The 14,732-nt window shown below is 40.9% G+C and overlaps 1 protein-coding gene across 11 annotated transcripts in view; it reads left to right on the top strand.

Moving 5' to 3' along the window:
* Window positions 1–300: 300 nt before the first annotated feature.
* ATP6V0A1 (ATPase H+ transporting V0 subunit a1) overlaps window positions 301–14,732 on the top strand; it is a 61,667-nt gene continuing 47,235 nt past the window's right edge. For all 11 annotated transcript variants that reach the window (XR_013961178.1, XR_013961179.1, XR_013961180.1 and 8 more), the window contains exons 1-2: window positions 301–428; window positions 2,628–2,789. Coding sequence is in view for 7 of the 11 variants with exons in the window: in XM_080679703.1 (XP_080535829.1) it covers window positions 2,673–2,789 (117 nt within the window). In the remaining 4 variants the exon portion in view is untranslated. The remainder of the gene's footprint in view (window positions 429–2,627; window positions 2,790–14,732) is intronic.

Raw genomic sequence — 14,732 nt, 5'->3', positions numbered from 1 at the left:
CTCCCCTTCCTTCATGCTACTTTCCTCGAGGAGGAAACTTGTGAATTAATTCTCTGGATATGCAAAATAAAGAAAGCAGACCGCTTCGCTTACAGTAAGTGCTGGAGAGAAGGGATTCTGAAGGGCTCAGCACCTGCCCCGCCAGCCCCGCCCACGACCGTCCTTCCGCAGGCCGCGCTGTGGGGAACAAGATGGCGTCAGCACACTGGCTCTCTCCGGGCCCGGCGACTCCGCACTGCGGCAGCCGCCCGAGGCCGCACCCCATTGGCCGGCTGCAATGAGGTCATCTTAGGGCGGAGGCCGGCGGCGGCGCAGGGGCGTGGCTTTGCGGACGCAAGCACGTCCGAGCCGCTGCAGCCCGGAGCCGGGGAGGCTGCGGGCTGGGTCTGCGGCGACTCCTTTGGTAGTGGCCCCGCCGGCGGCTGGAGGTGAGCGGGAACAGCGCGGCAGGGAGCGGCCTCCGAGGGGCACAGGGAATCCTTCTAACATCCACTTCACTTGTCCAAGGAAGTAGCAGGGATCTTAGGTCTCTGAAAGGAAATGGGGGTTCACCTCTCTTTGGGCACCCCTTCTGTGGGCAGAAGAACCGAGGTTCACTCCCCTTTGGAGGCCCTGATCCCTTCCGCCACTTAAGGGGTAGGCGGAGGAACTGAAGGTTATTGGAATGTCCAGAAAATTTGGGGGAGACTTCTTAAATGGGGTCCCAATTTGAGAATTTCTCCCTTTTAGTCCCTGCTCCAGGAGGTAGGTGTGCCTATGCTCGCTGGGTAGACAGGAATGAAGCAGGTGAATCTAAATACCTTGTTAGGAGGCGAGGACGGGATGACAGTGGCAGTGCGAGGGGGACGCCTTATGGATTAATCTTGTGCAGAATTCCTATTTCTTTATATTTTGTTTTGTGACACACACCACTACAACCACCACCACCACCACCACCACCACCACCACCACCACCACTACCACTCCCCCGCACCCCCTAATCGCTTTGGCCTATTTGGTTTTCTGTTTGGTTCGTCGGAGAGATGAATTTAGGGAGATTTGTAATCGTTAAAAAACAGGAGGGAGGCAACGCATTGGAGGCTGTCATTATTGGCAGCCCCTGAACTATGCTGATCAGGCATAATTTTATGTGTTTAGAGATTGTGGACTCTGCCCCATAATTAGGAGCGATGTGTGTTGGGGGCTGTTATTAAGCTACCTAATCTCTTGAGAAATCCTTGCTTGTATCTGAGTGTGTTATTCTGCTGCTTTGAACGTCAAAATGCACAAAGGTTTGTCATTCAAATTTTTCAAAATGTCTCCCAGCCTTCCCGGAGAGTAACTCTTCCTTTGATGCCAGTTTCACCTATCATGGATGCTCTCATGATACTAAAAATACCGTATGTTTTTTTCGAGTTTAGATACAATAGCTGATTGAGAATAAATAATTGTATTTTCAGGACCACTGATAGCGCCACTTGTCTTTATTACCCCGCAGTGATAAGACAACCCTAAAATCAAACCTTTATTGATTCATGCAGGCAGGAGAAGCTTTAACAGACGGACAATGTAGTTAATCTTGAAGGTGGGGATAAGAAACAGAAAGCTTCCAAGGTGGAAAGCTTATTCTCTGTGGCTTGATAAAACTGCTTTGTCATTATCAGTGTATTCCTGCCATGCTTGACTTGATATTGAGCTTAATAAGCAAGCTGGTTCCTTTTTTCTTTTTTTTTTAAGATAATGATTATGTATTTAGATTTTGTAGTGAGAAGATGGTGCTTTCTCAGGAATTCGGATGGTTAAACCTTTAGGGTAGGGCTGGGACTTTGGCTGTTAGAAATGGGCAGTAGCCCTAGCCAGGTGAGGTGGCTCAATTGGTTGAAACATCATCTATATACCAAAAAGGTTGTGGGTTTAATTCCTGGTCAGAGCACTTACATAGGTTTAGGGTTTGATCCCTGGTCTGGGAGGCAACTGATCAATGTTTTTCTCTCCCTCTCCCTTCCTCTCTCTAAAATCAATGAAAAACATATTCCCCGGGGGAGAATTTAAAAAAGAAAAGAAAAAGAAATGGGCAGTACAGGTTATAAAATGAGTGAGATCTCTTCTGTTTTCTGACACAAGTGGAAACCAAGATAGAGCAGTGTGGATGTCACTGCCTCATAATATTGTGTCCAGGGTATTAGAAAGCTGTTTGGGATCCCCAGTTCCTATTTTATTTATTTATTTATTTATTTATTTATTTATTTATTTATTTATTTATTTATTTATTGTTTGAAGTATTACAAATAGTAGTACATATGTCTCCTTTTTTTTTCCCCATTGACCTCCCTCCCCCCCCAGTTCCTATTTTTAATATGGATACATTCTTATGTATTGAGATGTCCCAAAATATTGTCATTTGATCCTGATGTTGACTGCAAAGGAAGAGACTTTTCATCGGGCACTCTGTGGGAGAGGATTCAGTGGCAGCCTTTGCAATTTCTCCTTTCCATCTTTCTAAGGATGATGACAAAACAGTTGTTAAAGACCTGTCAGCACGAGGTGAAAGACATGAAATGCAAAACGGAAGAGCCTTACTGAGTGTTGTTTGCTCTTCGCCCTCTTAGTAATTTCCAAGGTCATGCCATTTTCTCTTTTTGCCTTAGGTTGGAGAGAAATCCAGGTACTCAGTTGATGTACTTTCTGCCGCCATGGGGGAGCTTTTCCGGAGTGAGGAGATGACGCTGGCCCAGCTCTTTCTACAGTCAGAAGCTGCTTATTGTTGTGTCAGCGAGTTAGGAGAACTCGGAAAGGTTCAGTTTCGTGATGTAAGTAGTTGTGGGGCTGCTTCTTGATTATCACTGAACTGTATTTTTCTGGTCATGGCCAATTACCTTATGATGAATGTTTTGCTTTTTATTTGCAAAAATAACATGACAGCACACTTACTGTTGGTACACTTTTTTGAGTTGTCTTTCTAGAGGTGAGAATGTCGTGGGCCAACCCTTTCATGTTTTTACTGGTTCCCTTTTGAGAATAATCCTAAGCATTCCCAAGGTAATTGCTTGGGATGCAAATGGAGGACAGCAGACTAACCTGTTCAAGGCTTCCCAATTTACTTTTGGGCTCCTTAACACCCATAGCAGGATCTTAAAAATATTTTCATAGCTTTTCCATACAGCAGGTCATATTTACTACAAGATCTGAAGCATCCAGTTAGGGGTATATAGTATATAAGTAAATATATACTGGATACCTATTAAGCTGAAGCATTATGCTGGGAAGTTGGAGAAGATATCCAAAGAAAATGGACAGCCCTAGCTGGTTTGGCTCAGTGGAGAAAGCATCGGCCTGCGGACTAAAGGCTCCCTAGTTCGATTTGGGTCAAGGGCACATGCACATGCAGAAGGCAGCCGATGGATGATTCCCTCTCATCATTGATGTTTCTATCTCTCTCTCCCTCTCCCTTCCTCTCTGATATCAACAAAAATATATTTTTTTTTAAAAAAAGAAAAGAAAATGGACAGCCCTGGCCAGTGTGGCTCAGTTGGTTGGATCGTCGTCCCATGTTTCAGAAAGTCCCAAGTTCGATTCCCAGTCAGGACGCATACCTAGATTGCAGGGTTGATCTCTAGTGGGGCCTTATACAGGAGACCACCAATCGATGTGTTTTTCTCACATCGATGTTTCTCTCTCTCTCTCTCTTCCTCCCTCCCTCTCTAAAAAGAAAAAAAATCAATAAAAACAAAATGGACAGTCTAAGTGTATAAGAAGTATGCCCAATGGTGCTTACAGTCTGATATTTGCTGCTGAAAGGAGGGCGGAGTTAACAATTCCCTATTAGGCAATCTCAAAGCTCCATGTACTTCTCATTGATAGCATTCATTATGGTTGTCATTTTACATTCATCAGTGTGAGTAGTTGATTCAAGTTTCTATCTGCTACTGTGATCTAAGTACCAGGAAGACAAAGACAGTGATTATCTTATCCTTAGTGCCCACGCAGAAGACAATCAATATTTGTTGGAATGGATGGATAAAGAGGAGTAATCAGAAAGGTGTGGGATTCATCAATATTGACTTCCTGGAATTGGCAAGCTTTCAGGAAGTTCTCAGTCTGAGCTGAAACTGCACAAATACAACCCAATGATAGTCTTATTCCTCATTTTCTTTGAGCCTTTTTATACCATCTCTTTTGGAGTGTTCTTTTACCTTTCCGAGGCTCTTCCACCGGCCTTTCTTTTATCTTCTCCACCTCTGCCCCCAGTGTCAGTGTTTCCCAAGCTCTCTTCTCTGCTCTCTGGATAAGCCTGTCCACACCCACATCTTCCTTTATCACTTTTTTTCCAGGGGTCTCATCCATTCTCAAAACTTTCATCTTTATTCAATGAGTCCCAAATCTATATCTCTGGCCTTGACTTCTCAAATACCTTCCCTGAATATACAAATTTCTAAGATGGTTGTCATCTCTGCTTCTCAAGCTAATATGTCTAAATCCCAACACTTTACCTTTTCACAAACTATTTCTTCATCCTCACTTCCTAAACTTGAACTAATGCATTGATATTCTTCCAGTTTTTTTTTCTTTTCTTTTTTTTTAAATTTAATAAATCTTTATTGTTCAGATTATTACAATTGTTCCTCTTTTTTCCCCCATCGCTCCCCTCCACCCGGTTCCCACCCCACCCTCTGCCCTTACCGTACCCCCACTGTCCATAGGTGTATGATTTTTGTCCAGTCTCTTCCCGCACCCCCCACACTCCTTTCCCCCTGAGAATTGTCAGTCCACTCCCTTTCTATGCCCCTGAATTCTATTATATTCACCAGTTTATTCTGTTCATCAGATTTTTTTATTCACTTGATTTTTAGATTCACTTGTTGATAGATATGTATTTGTTGTTCATAATTTTTCTCTTTACTTTTTTCTTCTTCCTCTTCTTAAAGAATACCCTTCAGCATTTCATATAATACTGGTTTGGTGGTGATGAACTCCTTTAGCTTTTTCTTACCTGTGAAGCTCTTTATCTGCCCTTCAATTCTGAATGATAGCTTTGCTGGGGAGAGTAATCTTGGTTGTAGGTTCTTGCTGTTCATCACTTTGAATATTTCTTGCCACTCCCTCTGGCCTGCATAGTTTCTGTTGAGAAATCCGCTGACAGTCATATGGTTGCTCCCTTGTAGGTAACTAACTGTTCTTCTCTTGCTGCTTTTAATATTCTCTCTTTGTCTTTTGCTCTTGGCATTTTAATTATGATGTGTCTTGGTGTGGTCCTCTTTGGATTCCTTTTGTTTGGGGTTCTCTGCGCTTCCTAGACTTGTAAGTCTATTTCTTTCACCAAGTGGGGGAAGTTTTTGGTCATTATTTCTTCAAATAGGTTTTCAGTATCTTGCTCTCTCTCTTCTTCTGGCACCCCCATAATTCTGATGTTGGTATGCCTGAAGTTGTCCCAGAGGCTCCTTACACTATCTTCATATTTTTGGGTTCTTTTTCCTTTATGCTTTTCTGGTTGAGTGTTTTTTGCTTCTTTGTATTTCAAATCTTTGACTTGGTTCTTGCGATCCTCTAGTCTGCTGTTGGATCTCTGTATATTATTTTTTATTTCAGTCAGTGTATGCTTAATTTCTAGTTGGTCCTTTTTCATATCCTCAAAGGTCTCGCTAAATTTATTGGCCTTTTATAGAAAAGTATTGAAAAACCTTATAACCGTGGTTTTGAACTCTATATCCAGTCATTTGTTTTCCTCCATTTCTTTCATTTGTGACCTGTTTCTTTGTCTCCGCATTTTGGTTGCTTCCCTGAGTTGACAGAGTGGCTTTGTGTGCTAGGTGTCCTATAGGGCCCAGTGGCTCAGCCTCCCCAGTTACCTGAGGTGGACACTCTTAGTGCACCCCTTTGTGGGCTGTGTGCACAGTCTTGTTGTAGTTAAGCCTTGATTGTTGTTGGTATCACTGGGAGGAATTGACCTCCAGGCCAATTGGCTGTGAGAATCAGCTGTGTCTACGCTGGGAGAACTTCTGAGCTGGAGACAACCTTATGAGACAAGACTTGCAAAAAGCCTCTGTGCTCAGCTTGGATGGGGCAGAGTCTCAGAGCAGAGCAGACAGCATTGGTTTCCTGTCAGCCCTGCCCTAATAGGCCCCTGTGTCTCAGTGTCCCGTGGTAATCGTTGCAAGCACCTCTGAGAGAAAGCCACCCTCGAGTTCCGCCCGCTGCCAGACAGTCCAGTTTCTCCCCGAATGAGTCTGGGTCCCCAGAGTCTCGCCCGGAACTGGAGTTCAGTGCAGTCGGGAGCTTTTATCTTCCTCCCACTTGAGAAAGCCTGCGTGTACTCAGTTGCCCGCCCTCTGGGTGCGTGCTCCTCAGTACCTCTGCCTTCCGCAGTTCCTCTGAGTCTCAGTGTGCTTTTCTCTTTCCTTCTAGTTGTAGAATTTCCACTCATCCAGCCTTCCTGTGGTTCTGGATGATGTCTGTTTTGTCTCTTAGTTGTAGTTTTGAAATTGTTATGTGAGGCAGCAGTTTAGGTGTTTACCTATGCCGCCATCTTGGTTTCTCCTTCTTCCAGTTTTTTAGACTTAAAACCTAAATCAAACCTAACTCCCCCTTAATTTGCAATTCTTCATCTGGTCCTATATAATATCTCCCTTTCTAATATCCATTTGGGTTCATTCAGCATTCTTAACTTTTACTCATTATGTATTTCAATCATACAAAAAAATTATGGGAATAATATAATTAATACCTATGTAATTTATATTATCTACTAAAGGGATAAACATTCCACATATAATTGAAGGTTCCTGCCTCTCCTTCCTCCCTATGTTTAATTTCTCTCCCCTCCTCCCTAGAGGTTACTTTGTATAGTAACTTTTGCTCTTACATGTGTTTTTTTTTCTTTATTATTGTTGACAGTATTATTCCCATATGTTTTTATTTTTTACTTTTGCTATGTATGTTTGAATCACTAAGTGATATATAGTATAATTTTATATGCTTTACATGCATCATATTTTATGTATCCTTCAGCAGGTACTTTTTAAATTTAACATTTGTGAGATTTGACCATGTTGGTACAGGAGGCCCTAGTTCATTTATTTAAATTGCTATATAGTTACTGTAAAAATATATAATTTATCATTTTTTCCTTATAATGTTTGCAGTTCTTTGCTATTACAAGTTGCAATGAAGAGTGTTATCTATGTCTCCTGGTATGCATCTTTTATAGTTTCTCCAGGGCAGTGGTTCTCAAACATTTTGATCTAAAGACTTCTTTACACTCTTAAATAAAAAGAAATTGAGAACTCTAACGAGCTTTTATGAGTTACAACTATTCATACTTACTAAACTGGAAATTAAAACTGAGAAATGTTTTAAATATTTATTAACTCATTTAAAAATTATAAATCCACTACATGTTATAATAGCATATTCCTGAAAAATAGCTACATTTTCCAAAAAAAAAAAAAAAAAAAGAAGAAGAAGAATGGTATTGCTTTTACATTTTAAAAAATCTTTTAGTGTCTGAATTAATAGAAGATAGCTGGCTTCTCATTTACTTCTGCAGTCAGTTTGCTGTGATGTATGTCATGAGACTCTGGAAAACTTCACTGAAACACTCATGAGACAATGAGAATGAAAAAGGCAAATAATGTCTTACTGTTACTGCGAAAACGGTACTGATCACATGGACCTGCTGCTACTCCAGAGATTATAACTAGGAGGGGCATTGCTGAGTGTAGTATGCATCTCTAGCTGGAGGATGTCAAAGTGTACTTCACAGCGCATGTGCTTGTTCATGCTCCCATGGCTGGTTGAGAGTTCCTGTCATGCCACAGTGTCAGGAACAATGTCAACACCTCTGTGCTCAAAGAAATTTACCAATCCAATGGGTGCGAAGTGGTATCTTATTGTTGTTTTAGTTTGCATTTTCTATATTAGTGCATCTGATATCTTTTTATCTGTTTATTGGACATAATAGGTTTCATTTTCCATGAGCGTCTGTCCATATCACCTCCCTGTTTACTATTGGGGTTGCTGGCCTTTTGCTTGTTAACTTGTGGGATTTGTAAAAGTTCTTTATGTCTTCTGGTATCTAATCTTTTTCTACTCCCTTACTGATAAATTCTTCTAGGCTGTCGCTTATCTTTTCCCTTCGTTTATGGTAAATTTTGTCATACAAAAAGTTTGTTTTTCTTTTTTGCTTATTGGTGTGTTTTTTTCCTAAATTTTTTATTTTGAAAAATTTCAAGCCTGAATACTCCTATGTTGACTCACCAGTTGTTAACATTTTGTCACATTTGATATAATCTTTTTCACTGTACCATTAGAGAGTAAGCTGTTTCTTCTTTTCAAATCCTTATCCTTTTGTTTCTTTTTCTCATTTCACCATACACATTGGGACCTTCAGTAACACGTTGAAGAAGAGAAACAGCAAGCTAATACTGGTTAGGATTGTGCTTAGCTGAGTGTAACAAAAAGCCCAAATGATAGGGGTGTACTTTTCTCATGTAACATGAAGCCCAGCTCCACGCTGTCATCATTCTGTATCTCTGTTTGACCATCCTTGAACATTTGGCTTTTGTACTTACAGATAACTCCCCATAGCTCTAGGCATATCATTGAAGGAAGTGCAAGGAGAAAGGAGAAGTACATATTTCTTTCCCAGAAATTCTCAGCAGACTTTTAAATTTTATTATTGGTGCCAGGATTATGGCATATACTAGCTGCAAGGGAGTCTGGGAAATGTGTTTTTTAACTGAGCATTTGCTGCCCTGAACAAAATTGGGATTTTTGTTACTAAGGAAAGAGGGCAAAATGCTAAGTATCCATTAAATGGCATTCTTGTCTTGCTCCTGACTTTAAGGGGAATCTTTTTAATGTTTCACAATTTTTTAAAATCCTTACCTGAAGTTATTGTTACAAATGGTTGTGGAATTTTATTGAATGCCTTTTCATCTATTGGTGTTACTGTATTTTTTCTCTTCAACCTATTAATTTGGTGAATTACATGTCCAGGTTATTGTCTTATTATTTTTTAACAGCTTTACTGAGATATAGTTCACATACCATATTATTTGTTCATTTAAAGTGTACAATTCAGTGATTTTTAGTATATTCACAGAGTTGTACAACCTTCACCACAATGAATTTTAGAACATTTTCATTACTCCAACAAGAAACCTTGCATCCATTAGCAGTCACTCCCCAACTCCTCTCCCTCCACAGCCCCTGGCAACCACTAATCTACTTTCTGTTTCTGTGGATTTGCCTATCTGGATATTTCATGTGAATGAAATTATACAACATATCTTTTGGGACTGGCTTCTTTCACTTAGCATAATGTTTTCAAGGTTCATCTGTGTTGTAACATGTATCTGTACTTTTCTGTCTTTTTGAATCTTTTTCTTTGATATGAAAATATACAACATACTAAAATGAGTGGCTTAAATATAAGAAGTAGTTGATATATTCTGTCTACTCTGTAAAAGATACCACCCTGGGTTTTAGAGAACCAATTGAGCAAGACATGTTCCATCACTCAACTTGTTCAAAATTGTGTATGTTCTCTCATCTATTCCTTCTCTTTTTTATACTCTTTCCTATTCTTCAATTCCTTACTGTCTAACACAATCATAATGATAATTTACATTTTTAATAGATACCGTGTTGAGCATTTTGTATTATTATTGCAGGCATTTCTCACAACAACTCTGCAAAGTAGAGCCTGCTTTTGGTTCGTGGAGCCTACCATTCTCATTTTACAGAATAGGAACCTGTGGCATAGATGAAAATAAATACCTGAAGGACATACAAATTAGTGCCCAGGATTGTCTCATTCCTCTGCCTGTGTTCTTTTTAATTGAGATATACCAAAAAAGTCTCCCTTTTACAGTATATGATTCAATGGTTTTTAGTGTATTCACAAAACCATCATCACTATCTATTTCCAGAACATTTCATTACCCCCAAAAGAAACCTTGTACCCATTAGAAGTCACTCCTTTTCCCCCTAGCCCTGGGCAACCACTTAATCTGCCTTTTTCTGTGAATTTCCCTATTCTGGACATTATATAGGGTGGGACAGAAGTAGGTTTATAGTTGTTCCTATGGAAAATAATACAATAATTAATAAATAATAATATAAGAATAAACTGTGTTTCACGTACTCACAACTGTAAACCAACTTTTGTCCCACCCTGTATATAATGGAATTATACAATATGTAGTTTGTTTTCCCTTCTTTTGGATATATAACTATCAGTGGAATTGCTGGGTCATATGGTAATTCTATGTTTAACTTTCTGCGGAACCCCCAGACTTCTCTCCACAGCAACCACACCATTTTACACTCACACCAGCAATGTATGAGGGTTCTAATTTCTTCACATCCTCACAAACACTTGTTATTTTCGGTTAAAAAAATTTATAGCCATCCTAATGGGTGTGAAGTGGTATTCTCATAGTGGTTTTGTTGTTGTTTAATATTTTTATTGATTTCAGAGAGTAAGGGAGAGGGAGAGAGAGATAGAAACATCAATGATGAGAGAGCATCATCAATGGGCTGTCTCCTGCATGCCCCCTACAACCTGGCATGTGCCCTGACCAGGTCTTGAACTGTGACCTCCTGGTTCATAAGTCGACACTTAACCACAGAGCCATGCCAGCTGGGCTCTCACAGTGGTTTTGATTGGCATTTCCCTCATGGCTAATGATAGGGAGCATTTTTTTCATATGCTTACCGGTCGTTTGTATGAATTTTTTTTTTTTAAGGTAAATTTATGCTTGCAAGCCTGGGATAAACTCACCTGGTCATGAGGTGTATTTCAAAAGAATTTTAGCATTCAGTTTTCTAATATTTTATTAGGATTTTTTTCATGATTTATAAGTTATATTGGCCTATAGCTATCTTTTCTCAAACTATTCTTATTTTATTTTGCTATCAAGATTATACTGGCCAGCCCTAGCTGGTTTGGCTCAGTGGATAGAGCGTCAGCCTGTGGACTGAAGGGTCCCAGGTTTGATTCCGGTCAAGGGCATGTACCTTGGTAGTGGGCACATCCCCAGTAGGGGGGGTGTGCAGGAGGCAGCTCATCGATGTTTCTCTCTCATCGTTGTTTCTGACTCTCTATCCCTCTCCCTTCCTCTCTGTAAAAAATCAATAAAATATATTTTTTAAAAAAAGACTATGCTGGCCAATCTCACTTATAGTTGAGAAGTATTTCTTCATTTTTCTCCTCTTTGGGTTAATTTTTCTGAGATTTGGGCTTATCTAGTTTTGAATGATTAGTAGAGCCTTATCTTTTTTTTTTTTAAATACTCACTGGAGGATATGCTTGATTTTAGAGAGAGAGAAAGAGGGAGAGAGAGGGAGAAACATAGATGTGAGAGAAAACATCAATTGGTTGTCTTCCATATGTGCCCTGACAGGGGATTGAACCAACAACCTAGGTATGTGCCCTAACTGGGAATCCAACCTGCAACTTTTCCATATACAATGAACAATGCTTCAACCCTACTGAACCACACCAATCAGGGCAATAGAACCTATCTTGAAGCCTTGTAGACCTGGTGTTTACAGATTATAAACTTAATCTGTTTTTTGTTGTTGTTGTTGTTTTTTAAATAAATCTTTATTGTTCAGATTTTTACAGGTGTTCCTCTTCCCCCCCCCACCCTTGGCTCCCCTCCACCTGATTCCCCTGATTCCCCACCCCACCCCATGTCCTTACCCCCTGCCCCCCGGCCACTGTCTTCATCCATAGGTGTAAGATTTTTGTCCAATCTCTTCCCACATCCCTCCTACCCCCTTCCCCCTGAGAATTGTCAGTCCACTCCCTTTCTATGTCCCTGATTCTATTATATTCATCAGTCCATTCTGTTCATCAGATTTTTTATTCACTTGATTTTTATTTTTTTATTTATTTATTTTTTTAAATATATTTTATTGATATTTCACAGAGAGGAAGGGAGAGAGATAGAGAGTTAGAAACATCGATCAGCTGCCTCCTGCACACCTCCCACCGGGGATGTGCCCGCAACCAAGGTACATGCCCTTGACCGGGATCGAACCCGGGACTTTTCAGTCCGCAGGCTGACGCTCTATCCACTGAGCCAAACCGGTTTCGGCTTCACTTGATTTTTAGATTCACTTGTTGGTAGGTATGTATTTGTTGTCATTTTGTTGTTCATAATTTTAATCTTTACCTTTTTCTTCTTCTTCCTCTTCTTAAAGAATAACCTTCAGCATTTCATATAATCCTGGTTTGGTGGTGATGAACTCCTTTAGCTTTTTCTTGTCTGTGAAGCTCTTTATCTGCCCTTCAATTCTGAATGATAGCTTTGCTGGGTAGAGTAATCTTGGTTGTAGGTTCTTGCTGTTCATCACTTTGAATATTCCTTGCCACTCCCTTCTGGCCTGCATAGTTTCTGTTGAGAAATCAGCTGACACTCGTATGGGTACTCTCTTGTAGGTAACTAACTGTTTTTCTCTTGCTGCTTTTATTTCATTTATTTTTTTTAATTTAATAAATCTTTATTGTTCAGATTATTGCAATTGTTTCTCCTTTTTCCCCCCATAGCTCCCCTCCACCCGGTTCCCACCCCACCCTCTGCCCTTACCTCCCCACCACTGTCCTCATCCATAGGTGTATGATTTTTGTCCAGTCTATTCCTGCACCCCCCATACCTTTTCCCCCTGAGAATTATCAGTCCACTCCCTTTCTATGCCCCTAATTCTATTATATTCACCAGTTTATTTTGTTCCTCAGATTTTTAATTCACTTGATTTTTAGGTTCACTTGTTGATAGATATGTATTTGTTGTTCATAATTTTTCTCTTTACTTTTTTCTTCTTCCTCTTCTTAAAGAGTACCTTTCAGCATTTCATATAATACTGGTTTGGTGGTGATGAACTCCTTTAGCTTTTTCTTATCGGTGAAGCTCTTTATCTGACCTTCCATTCTGAATGATAACTTTGCTGGGTAGAGTAATCTTGGGTGCTCCCTTGTAGGTAATTAACTGTTTTTCTCTTGCTGCTTTTAAGATTCTCTCTTTGTCTTTTGCCCTTGGCATTTTAATTATGATGTGTCTTGGTGTGGTCCTCTTTGGATTCCTCTTGTTTGGAGTTCTCTGTGCTCCCTGGACTTGTAAGTCTATTTCTTTCACCAGGTAGGGAAAGTTTTCTGTCATTATTTCTTCCAATAGGTGTTCAATATTTGCTCTCTTTCTTCTTCTGGCACCCCAATAATTTGGATGTTGGTACGCTTGAAGTTGTCCCAGAGGCTCCTTACACTATCTTCATATTTTTGGATTCTTTTTTCTTTTTGTTTTTCTGGTTGGGTGTTTTTTGTTTCCTCATATTTCAGATCTTTGGTTTGATTCTTGGGGTCCTTTAATCTACAGTTGAATTTCTGTATATTCTTTATTTCAGACAGTGTATGCTTAATTTCTAACTGGTCCTTTTCCTTTTTTTTGCCATTCTCATTAAGGTCCTTGAAGGTCTCACTAAGCTCCTCGGAGGGCTCATCAAGTTTCTCGGCAGTTTTTAGAAGATTCTTTTTTTTTTTTTTTTTAATATATTTTATTGATATTTTACAGAGAGGAAGGGAGAGGGATAGAGAGCTAGAAACATGGATGAGAGAGAAACATCGATCAGCTGCCTCCTACACACCTCCCACTGGGGATGTGCCCACAACCAAGGTACATGCCCTTGACCGGAATCGAACCTGGGACCCTTCAGTCCGCAGGCCAACGCTCTATCCACTGAGCCAAACCGGTTTCGGCTAGAAGATTCTTGAGTAACCTTATAAATGTGGTTCTGAACTCTATGTCATCCAGTAGTTTGCTTTCCTCCATTTCTTTCATTCGTGACATGTTTCTTTGTCTCCGCATTTTGTTGCTTCCCTGTGTTGATGGAGTGGTTTTCTGTGGTAGGGGACCAGTGGTTCAGCCTATCACCTGAGGTGGATACTCTTGGTGCACCCCTTTGTGGGCTGAGTGCAAAGTCTTGGTGTAGTTAAGCCTTGATTGCTGTTGGTACACTGGGAGGAATTGACCTCCAGGCCAATTGGCTGTGAGGACCCTCTGTGTCTATAATGGAAGAACTGCTATGCTGGAGACACGCTTATGGGGCAGGACTTGCTTCAGTGGGGCTTTGGTGCTCACTGAGTCTGCCTTTTGAATGTGCCACTTATGGATGTGAGTAGTTGAAATCCGGTGTCATCTGACACTGACCACTAGATACACTAGCTTCTGGATCTCGAATGGGGTGCAGGTCAGCTACTGTCTGAGGCCACCCAGCAGGAGCTACAGCGAGAACTACAATTTTCTCCTCTTTGCTTGGGATTTGGAGGTTTTGGAGCTGTCTGACCAGAGCTGCAGTTTGTTAGGTTAAGCTGTGATAGGGCAGACCATTTATATGCAAAAGTCGCTGTGTGGAGCTTGGGTGGGTTTGTAGATTGTGCAGGGCGGGGTCTCAGGGAGTCACTAGGCTAGGGTGTGGCAAAGAGTGATGGCTGCCAGTCAGCCATCTCTGCGTCTCTGCGTTTCCAAGTCCCTGCGTCCAGCGCCCCAGCGCAGTAAACAATGATTGCTGCGCGCACCTCTGCAAGAAAGCCACCCTCACTTTCCGACCTGATGGCAGACAGTCCAGTTTCTCCCCGTAGGAGTTTGGGTCCCCAGTGTCTCCCCAGAAACTGGAGTTCAGAGTAATCGGGAGCTTGTCTCCCTTCAGGTTGAAAAAAAAGCAACACACCCAGTCGCCCGCTGCCAGCCCGA

Source organism: Plecotus auritus (assembly GCF_963455305.1).
Source record: "Plecotus auritus genome assembly, chromosome: 7".
Classification (NCBI taxonomy): Eukaryota; Metazoa; Chordata; class Mammalia; order Chiroptera; family Vespertilionidae; genus Plecotus; species Plecotus auritus.
The sequence above is the reverse complement of the archived record's forward strand: the minus strand, read 5'-3'. Positions and strand labels throughout refer to the sequence as shown.